Source organism: Akebia trifoliata, chromosome 3 (genome assembly GCF_017979445.1).
Source record: "Akebia trifoliata isolate Shusen 1 chromosome 3, ASM1797944v1, whole genome shotgun sequence".
In the NCBI taxonomy this organism is placed as follows: domain Eukaryota; kingdom Viridiplantae; phylum Streptophyta; class Magnoliopsida; order Ranunculales; family Lardizabalaceae; genus Akebia; species Akebia trifoliata.
This window is the reverse complement of record NC_141377.1, coordinates 59,262,179-59,272,945: the sequence shown is the minus strand read 5'-3', so window position 1 is coordinate 59,272,945 and position 10,767 is coordinate 59,262,179. Positions and strand designations below refer to the sequence as shown.

Here is a 10,767-nt window from a genome sequence, read left to right as displayed (position 1 = left end):
CTATAATTCCCAGCCACTCTTGTGGCACGATTCAAAATATTAAAAAAAAAAGACTGAGATTGTTGATGGTCCATGTTGTAAACTTTCTATTTCTAAATGCCCTTGACCCTATTTGGTGATTCAAACTGCTGAGATTAACAATTTAGATCATTGATTTACCTTTGTTCAAAACTAATAAATCGTCAATCTCAACAATTAAACTTGAATCACCGAGATCAACATTCAAATCATCAAAATTGACCTTGTTATACTAATTGATCTCAACATTTAAACATGAATGGTCTAGATCAATATTGTTTCGTTGATCTCAAGAATCTGAGTTCACCATTTGATCGGGGTAACGGGATATTAAAAAAGAAAGATTTTAAATGATTGGCTTGTTAAAAGTACCGCTCCAAAACTCAGGGTGTATTTAGATAGAGGTCCCTCCTGCTATCCTGCAATGTCTACAAAGTAATTTTCCCAATTTTAAATCTTGCATTTTATACATAGACCTTAAAGGCGAGGTGAAAAATAACTTTTGTTCGAATTCAACGATTCCCCAATAAAACTGTAATAGTTATAAAATGTGACCTTAGCGACTATGCTAGAAGATGGGGCAATTGTTAAATTCAATTTTTTTTCACAAAAACCTTTTGTAAGTGTAAATAAAATGTAAATCAGAAGGACAAAAAAAAAAGAGAGGCTTAAACACATTTTCAAGCATTCGGAGAATAAGCGTGGGAAATATAATTTTGATTTCAACCTTCAATCCTGATCTGAACTTCGATATCAAACTCATGAGAACAGAATATACAAATAAGAAAATGATGATAACCGACAAAGCACTATTCTTCAACAGCAATAAATCTTTTTTTTTTTTTTTAAATGTGTCGTAGGGTTTCTCAAACCCTTTTAAAATGGGACTATTCCCTATGGACACGAACTAGCCCCACAGAAATAAATATATTGCTCGATAAAGCCTGCATCAGGAAAATAAAATGAAAAATAATTTGCCTATGAAAAGTAAACTAGGGCAGAGAAACATATTATTTTAATAAGAAAATGAAGGAAAGAAATGAGAGAGAGCTCATTGGTTTGCTGATGATGGTGGTTGGAAGAGAGCTCCATCTGAGATGCTCTTAAACTTCTTTGGGTTTGGGGGGACTTTGAAACACATTTTTTATGGAACCAATAAAAACTAAATACCCATGGGTTTCTTGTCAGTTCAATTCTTTTTAGACTTGACACTGAAAAGAATTAGTGATATATTATGTTCCTATATGAGGCGATCAGTCTGTAAAACCACGAATATTTGATACCAAACAATGAAAAAATTGCACTATTGTTTCTCCCTAATATATGCACTGGTGAAAATAAGACAGAAAGAAAAAAAGGAGAATCTAAAGAAATTTCACCAATACAAATTTGAAAAAGAAACAAAGAATGGTATAAAATATGCACTGGTCATGAAAGTAAAGACATATCTTACAAAGGGAACACGACATACCAATTGTTGAGATTCATGTCTTACCAAGCATTGTAATACAGTTTCAGATGATATCAAAACTAATACATTTGTGGTAAACAATCCAAGTAGATTTCTCCATAGGCAAATGGTGCCAACTTGTAATGTGGGTGGTGAATGAATGAACGATTATAGAATTTACACATATGCAATTGGGTAGACAAGGATTCAACTTCGCATCTGTATGTTTCCAGATTCTAAATATTACCGATTTTCAACTGCAAGGAGTCATCGAAGTGTTTCTTCATCATGTAAGGGATTGAGCTTTGGTAAAGACAAATACTCCACCTCCACCAGCACGCCCCAAAAGCATATTTCCGTCTAAATATGAAAGGTAATATAGTCCTCCAACAGACTGCCTGCAGTTTCAACTTCATTTCATATTTCACTCCTATTTAGAGAAAACCATGTGTAGCTTCACAAATAACACAATTATACCTCCCTGGACTTTTCACTGAAACTTGAGCCTTGAAAGTCTGAATGAATTGCAAGATCTGCACAAAGGCATTCATATAATTCTCACTGAAATTGATTTAGTTAACTGTTTCAATGTGGTTGATTTGTATGTTTTATGGGATACATATACTTATGCCATAAAAACTTCTAACAAAATAGATTACTCCAATAAATTTTAAAAGGAAGGCCAAAATGATTCGTCCACTGTCCATCCAGCTGTAACAATCCAGATCACTAGTTAAACTTTCAACAATCATATGCACTAAGAAAGGGCTTATATAAGGACAGAAAATATGTGAAGAAACAATGTACCAACAAATATGATATAAAATGTTGTTAACAAACTTCAAAATCAGGAAGAAATACTAAAAGTAGGATTTCAAGATGTTAACTTACCTGTAGACTTAAATATGTCCGAGGCAATATTGCTGGAGCTATCACAGCTTGCAACTCTTCATTGATTTTTATATTTTGAACAGACACCTGAAAATTAATACTTGCATTCTTCAGAAAAAGCAAAAAACCTCACGACGATAGAAATATATTTAATCAGATACTGCCTTCATGAGACTGATTGGGACAATAAATATTGTTATTTATCCAAGAAAAAGAGTACTAGAAATAGATGTATTACTACTGCTTGAAGTCATATTTTGTTTTTCCTCTCAACATTTGCAATTTTCTCCCTCTTCACTACATGTTCTAGCACAAAAAGTATTTATTGAATACTTAATAAAGTGCCCATGCTCAGGTCGTCTCCTTAAACTTATCACCTCTACATAGTTAATTAATCGAGGTCACTGAAAACACACGTCTTGGAAAACACTTCTAAGTTCTAACTCCCCAATTGGAAAACATGGAGAAAAGAAACATCAAAACCTTGAAGTTTTCCCAAGATATGAGTAGAATTATTAACCGGTCTGCGTATCCATTTGAAGCCATTTAGCATTCTATGTTATATCGAACCTTAAATTGCACTTCGCACAGATTTACTGCTGTTATTTACCAGAAGAACAGAAGATAGAGGAATAAGCAATCTAATATACAAGATATCATGCTACCGACAATCAACATAAGTGGAAAATAGTGTCACAGCTATATATATGAAAGAGCAGTAGCTAACACTTAACAAAGAGGAAAGCAGAAAGTACAATTTGAGAACAAGAACATTTCCTTAATATTTATGTCCAAGGAAGACCACAAAACAGAAGCATGTCAAAGGTTCGAACGTAACCAACTCTTAGAACACATATATGATCTTCTATTGATTGCTAGTCTCGTCCATAAATAGGAGGGGGGGAAAAGCTAAGATAGACAAAGGAACCAACCTCTTCAAACTGAAGGTAAATGTTACGCTTAGAAACAACAGAGAATTTCGCAGAAACAAGCAGAGTTGCACCTTCCTCTTCCTTTATACAAAAGAAGCAAAAAAGAGTTCAGTCAATGGGCACAAATATTGTACTAAAAGCAGATATGAACACTCTTTCAATATTATAATACATGCCTCTGGACAGAGTTGAGTGCAGTGGAATGGAGGAAAATATTTGTTCAGCCAACCCAAATCTTTGGGTTTGGACACTCAAATGGGACAGATTATTGGCATGATAAGAAATGTCACAACATATTCAGAGATCCTGAATGTACATGGTATGAATATGTGACAACATATTCACTTTTAAGCTCATTAATAATTAGATTGAACATTCTCGTCTTATTTAACATTTGTTTAAAGTTCAAGCTCAATACTAAATGAAAAAGAGAATGCAGGATTGTACCTCTAATAAGGTTGGGATGCTCCAACGCACGACATTGCGGACAACGCCTCCAGTTTTATTCTGACATTCAAATTTCTGGAAGATTTGCCCAACCTACATAAAACATGTATGTAAATACAATTTTTTTTTTTTTTTGATAAGTATGTATGTAAATACAATTAAAAAGAGATTACCTTCTCATATTCAAAAGATTCACTATAAAGAACTAAATAAATTAAGATATTGTTAGATTGTGATCCCAATTTGGAATGAAGCCAATTCATGTCAGCAATATTGTAATAAATATCTTGATAGTCAACTTAATGACACAAGCAACTAAATTGGTACAATTGATGAGCCAATTCCCAAAAGTGGGGATTTTGACAGAGATCTTGATTTCAACCCTACCCAACCTGGATGTACAGGCACACTTTGCACGTTGCAAAGTCACAATTGGAATCACCTTAAAAAAGAATTCCCCATGGGTTCAAAACGCATGGACTACGATTCGCATTCAATCAAGTGGGCACCCAGAGCAATCGGTAACTGTGTAGCTCACCATGAGTTTTACACAATGTGTAAGTGATAATTAATAAACAGTTAATGGGTAGTAAATATTATGTGGGTTCAAAAGGGGTCTATAAGTACCCGAGCTCCAAAGAGAGCCCTCTAGAGACACGAAAGAAAAGGCGTCACTACGAGAACCAAACAAGCTCAATAGACAATCGAGAGAGCTCCAGACATGACATAAGGGTGTACAGACCAGAACTAGGGAGCTCCTGATCTGGTGACCCAAAAATTTGTCTCAAATCTCAATCACAAAATAGCTAAGTATAGTCCAGAAAATACATATTTATATAATAAAACAATGGTGGGGATAAACGCCCCATCAACTACATTGACCCCACTTTATTACTCTCCTCCTACCCCTTCAACTTTCTTTTCTTTTACTCTCTTCCTCACTCACCCCTTCCCTTTTTCAATAATACCCCTCTTAACTTTAATATACTTCCTTTTTTACCCCTTCAACACCAAACATTTGTTAATAATACCCCTCTAATTTTATTATTTTTCCTCTTTACCCCCAAAGAGGATGTTTGTGTCTAACTCTAGTATATATATAAACTCTTCTTAGAGGGCATATCAGTAAGGAAAATGTTGTGATCTCTAACAGAGAACATAGGAGTAAGGTTCTCAAGTGGAGACCTTTCTCCTTTTTCCTTTCCTCTTTCATATTCTAGATTCATTTCTATAATACATTTTGTTTCTTGATTTCAGTAAAAAAAAAAAAAATTGTTCTCATTATACAAGAATGACGTTGCTCTTGAATATGTGGTTTCTCGTGCAGACCGTCAATTTTTTGTGAGAAACTTAGTAACTTGGACCAACTTGTTATATTGGTTTTTACCGTGAATTATTTTCTACAGTTTTATAAACTAGACAATCATACAGATATTTGTACATTTTTGTGATAGGCGCAATCTCTAGAAACTCAGGATTTGAGTTTGAGCTTGTTGAATCCCAAAGATTGAGTTGTATTTTATTCCATGTTATACATTTGGAGGCTCCAACCATATTCAAAAAGTGTTCACGTGCATCAAGACTAAAATCAATAAATTTTGATTTTTTATTGAGGCTATTAGCTTTTCTTAAAAGAAAATTATTGCAAGTTAATCACATTTAAATATATATGTTATCTGGTAGATACCCAAGAATGGAATAAAATAAAGATTAATCGAGGCTTGTGTTGAACACGATGTCCTTAAGACAATATTGTTCCCGCAATTCGGTGGTCACGGATCAATGAACAATTGTCTCTTAGGACACAACGATCACACGTGCAGAGGCAGCACTTCAATCTACACATCTAACAAATCGAACGCTAAGTTTGTACTCTTAAGGAATGCAGATGATAAATTAGAATGCAAACAAGTTAACAACAACAAAGAAGAGAAAAAAAATTTCAATGAAAAAACTAAGGTCGAAATGACCTATTTATAGAATAGTAAGAGAAAGGCCTGTCGCGCACACTCATGTGAAGCCAAATTGTCAAAATTTGCACCCCCCCCCCCCCCACACACGCATTAAGGATTTTTTGAATCAATAGTTTAAATCCTTTTTGAGCCCATGGGCCCCTTGCACGTGCGTGGGCTTATCCAAATCTCTCTCTCATATTCACTTAAGTGATATGAGAAATTCTATATAAGAAATAGACAAATTTTTTATTCCTATCCGATGTGGAACTAAAGAGTTTCACTAATAAACTCAATAGTTTTACAAACCACATACAACAAACCATGGCTAGTAGGGGTTGTTTGGAGCCGATTTCTCATTCACTCAAAAGGGATTTTTGACAACTAAATAAATGAAATTATTCTTTTCAATGAGATTAATAAGTTTCCTAGTGGTCCCGCCTCAAATGAAGTGTGGGACCTACTTAAATCGTAGCTCAAAAAGACCCACTTGATCACAAAAATCTGGAAAATTCTGCAGATTTTTTCCAACACTATATATATCTTCACACTTGGATCAACAGACAAATGCATTGTAAAAACTAAATAATTAACTCCAACTTATTTTATATATATATATATATATATATTTTAAATACAACATAAAAAATCAAAACATAGACATTAATCTGTAGTGTAGGTGTAGACAACTGGAATAATTTCAATAAATGTGGAGGGTTATCAACAGTTCAGAAGCCATACAAAATCGTAAATTTAAACAAACTAAGCAAGTATGTATTTTAATTTTTAACTAACCACACAGGGGTCTTGAAATGGGATTTTCTAGGCGTCTGATTGAGCATTTCCACTAATTAAATCAATTTTCTATAAAAGCATTAATTAAGAATTAAGTAGAGATGACCTGCCTGAAAGAAGGGAAGGCGTGCAGCAGACTCGAAGAGAACGAGGACATCAGGAGCCGACGTGTACTGCAAACGCCAAGTTCCATCCAACTTCACTAGGTCGATTGCCGAACCCGCGTCGTGCCCTTCCACTCGAACCTACTCGCAATTTAAGTTTTATTATTACGAAAATGCCCCTTCATTCTCAAACAAAGCAAGAGTCAAGAAGAGATAAGAAACTGAACCAGAGCCTCTTCAATTGCAGAGCGTTGATCAGGGGTCGTAACGAAGCCACGTTGAGTGTCTTGTATGATTGTCAACAAATCGTATTTCTTGCTCTCTAAATCAGATTCAATCACCTGAAACCCAAGAAATATAACATAAACAATCAACAAAAATGAAAAATGGAAGAAAATTAGAGAAGTAGTTACACTTACGGGAGGATCGACTTCGATGCGAGTTGCGAGACAGCGAAACGTATTGTGGTAAGAGGTCCGATTTCTTTTTCCAATGGTGGGAATGGGATTGAGTGTTAGTAGAACCTTATTGTTTTGGTTATGGAGGAGAGGGGTACTTCTAATCGTGGGGTTAGGAAGGGAAATGGAAGTAAAAGATGCAGCAAATAGCTGAACCAGTTCCATACTATTTCTAGTTTCTTCTAAGATTTTATCTCTTATTATTAGATCGCATTCGCATCAGATATACACGTCCGAAGAAATCTGCTATTGGCACCCTCAGCTTTTAATTATTACACCCAATTAAAAGTAAGGATTATATATAGGGTCCGTTCAGTACCCAACAATTTACCCCCAACATGTTTTGTCCTACATACGTTAGAAGTTTTTGAATGGCCGATTTTTTGTGAGGATGATCTTTATGATGAGAATGATTTTTTATGAGAATGATTTCAATGATGAGGAGATCATCCTCACCAAAAATTAGCCCATTCCAAAATTTCTAACTCTATCACAAATGATTTATAAAAAATGGATGGACCACGATTTTTTAACTTGTAAACATGGGGTTAGAGGTTTTGGAATAGGCTGATTTTTGGTAAGGATGATCTTCTAGCTGTAGAGATTATCCTCATAAAAAATCAGTTCATTCCAAAACTTTTAACCCATGTAGGACAAAACATGTTGGGCAAATGGTTGGGTAAATGGTTGAGTGTTAAACATTTCCCTGATATATATGAGGGATGGTAATGTCCAAGACCTCATGGGGACATTGAACGTTAACTTCCTTCAACACTTTCTTTTCAATAATACCCTTATCTATTTTGTCATTTGATGAAAAAATAAAGGTATATTAATTTTTTTACATAATAAATACTTATTTATTTAATTAATACTTGTTTCTTTTATAATAAATACCAAGGGCATTTAATCTTTAGAGTTAAGCTCAGGAAGGACATGTCTGCCACCTCTTCTTCGTTCAAGAGGTCTATTTTACTTCAATATTTTAGTCTTTAGGTCTATTTGGATTGCTATTTTTGCCAAAAATGATGCTCCAAGCTTTACTTAGATTTTTTTGATTAAATATTTGTTGAGATTTTTCATTCATCATAGAATTTGAATAGAAAAAACTCAAAAATTATGAAGTTATAATGTGAAATGGTAAGTTTAAAAATTTTGTTTATGGATTTAACCAACATTTGATGAACAAAAACATTAAAAGAGGTAGTTTTATTACATGAATTGATATATTATATGGGTTTCTTTTACTCTCTCTCTCATTTTACAATTTTGATAAATCCCCATTTTTTTGTTGGATACATATTTTCTTTTGGGGTGTTTTGAGATGAATTGGAGGAGAACATTTGGATCAATTGTTTTGTAAGTTTTTAAAGTTCTTATCTGTATCCTCTTAAGATTCCATGGAATGTTCTGAAATAGATAGTGGAATTCTCCATTTGTAACCTTAGTTCTATCATTGATCAGGATCGTAAACGTTTTCTTTTCCTAAGATTGTAGTTGATTTGGGTCTGTCTAAACCTTGTTGATCTTTCAAAAAAATTGTTTTTAAGTTCTGAATTTTATTATTTTCTATTGTTCTTTAATCAAAATCCCACCTTTATTTATTTCCTATTGTTCTATAAGTTTTGTGATTTTCTCGATATGAACTAGGGGTGAGCATCCAGATCTAATTGCGATTCTTAATTTGAAATTTTTTGTTCATGTAGAAGTTAGCAAGTTCATATATCTCCTGATTAAGAAAAATACCTTATTCCTTATTAGATTAATTCTTATATTCTTGGTGAGACTATCGTTATTCTTCTCACCGGAGTTAATAATAATCTTACGTTTACCTTACTTGTGGGGTAAGTAGAGGATCGAACCCAAGAGAAAGGTGGAATAGAGTTAAGCTAAGAAGATAAAATTCAAATTAACTAAAAGGAATTAAAACTGTTTTTCTTTGTATTTTTTAACTTATAAGAAAATGGAAAATTACTTGAAAAGAAACTAAAGTAAATGAAATTAAAAGTAAGTAAACTTATGAAATTAAAACACCATTGGAGGTGGATCTACCTAAAACATGTTAATGAGCAATTCCTAGTCTCTAGCCTTTTTATAACTCAATCATAAGGACTTGGTGTTAGCTCCTTAGATCGGAAAGTTTTGCAAATAAAATGAAATAAGGGAACAAAAACAAAGTAGAATTCTTTGAAAACTTCTTACTACAAATTATCTAATTTAAGCATACTTTATCTTGATCTAATCTAAGCATAAAGTATCTATATTAAGAATAAAATGTGCAAGAAACTTAAAGAGAATTCATAAGCATTTTAAATAAAAGAAAGGCATAAAATTAGAAATAACACAAGAACTTGCTCTAGGCTTTTTCACTCTCCAATAGAGGGGAACTTAGCCTAATGTCATTGCAAAAGAGGGAAGATAAGAGATGAAAGAACTTTTCTTCATTTCATGGAGAAAATTACAACTTCTTCTTCTTCTTCTTCTACTTCTTACAAGACTATTTAACCAAAAGAAAATAACTAGAAGATGAAAATACAAAAAATAAGAGAATAGGCTAAGAGCCTTAGATTAAAGAAGTCTTGGATAAGAAAATCAAGATGGGACCCTTTCTCTAGAAATGAAGGTTCTATTTATAAAGAAAATGTGTGTAGAAAAGTCTAAAAGTAGCCTCCACTTTTCTTTGCACAAAAAGACAAAAGAGGAAAATATGAGTTAAGGATTAGGACATTCTAAAGTGGGCCCAAATGCTTTTGTCTTGAGATTTTGATTCCAATTTGTTAATTTTCTGCACAAGAAATACACGTAATTAGATTTATCTAGTAAATGAATTTATTTATATATGATTAAGCCTAATTAACATGCAACGTGGTGATTTGAGGTTTATCATGATTATTATCTTAATATGGATAAATAGGTACAAAAATCAAGATAAATATTCGAAAATTATGTGTATAATTGAGTGTTTGGAAACACTCATCAGTTCTTCAACACCAAAGCCTAGTATGAAATTTGCTCTCTCTCTCTCTCTCTAAATAATTCATTAGCAACCTGCATACAATTGGGCATTGGGAATAAGTGTCAAGGTTTTCATTTTGTCTTTATAAGTGTGTTGCTTGATTCATTTAACTTTTATCTACTATTTGTAATTGTAAAATTGTTTCTAACCATTGGTCTAACATTGTCCAGTAGAAAATCCCTTTTGATTTTGATAACCTAAATGCCCTCCTCTTCCTAATGATGCCCTCATTTTCAACATCTATTGTCAAAATCAAAATGATTTTTTTCTTTTAATTTTTTCTATGGAATATAAGTTTTTACATGTAATCTACAAGTCTGTATCATTGGATTGCTAATTTGATTGTCGATGTGGGCCCAATGATCCTTGGTAAGATTTGAAATCTTACTAAATTAGTCATGGTAGCATGATTCACAAAGTAAGGTTTGTGCAACTGACAAACTTATAAAATAGGAGAGTTTTGTAATAAAATTACAACAAATAGGTCTACTCGGAATATCTCTCTTTTAATAATGTATTAGCTAATTTCTAGGACACTTGTCATGTTATGTGACTAGTTGGAAAAGTCCAATGCGAAAACTGTGAGTCAACGTGTCGACTTACTTTTAGGCGGGCCTGCAAACACAACTCTATATTACAGTGAAGGGTATTTTGGGTACTTGGTTTGTGGTTAAATTTAGGTGAAAATCGGGGATTGGACGGTC

General features: G+C 33.3%; 1 protein-coding gene across 1 annotated transcript; it reads right to left on the bottom strand.

Moving 5' to 3' along the window:
* Window positions 1–1,406: 1,406 nt before the first annotated feature.
* LOC147408451 (Plastid-lipid associated protein PAP / fibrillin family protein) lies at window positions 1,407–7,253 on the bottom strand. The gene is made up of 9 exons (XM_086437478.1): window positions 7,009–7,253; window positions 6,817–6,930; window positions 6,596–6,730; window positions 3,739–3,831; window positions 3,292–3,372; window positions 2,360–2,446; window positions 2,128–2,179; window positions 1,946–2,001; window positions 1,407–1,866 (listed from the first exon to the last, which is right to left on the bottom strand). Exons 1-9 carry the CDS (start codon window positions 7,210–7,212, stop codon window positions 1,705–1,707), a joined length of 984 nt encoding a protein of 327 aa, XP_086293604.1. The 5' UTR covers window positions 7,213–7,253; the 3' UTR covers window positions 1,407–1,704.
* Between the last annotated feature and the right edge of the window lie 3,514 nt (window positions 7,254–10,767).

Excerpts from the sequence above, each read along its gene's own strand:
- LOC147408451 (XM_086437478.1), bottom strand. The coding sequence starts at position 7,212 with ATGGAACTGGTTCAGCTATTTGCTGCATCTTTTACTTCCATTTCCCTT. Across the intron at positions 6,731-6,816 it reads CTGCAATTGAAGAGGCTCTG|GTTCGAGTGGAAGGGCACGA; the intron begins GTTCAGTTTCTT and ends AATTGCGAGTAG. Across the intron at positions 3,832-6,595 it reads CACGCCTTCCCTTCTTTCAG|GTTGGGCAAATCTTCCAGAA; the intron begins GCAGGTCATCTC and ends TGTTTTATGTAG.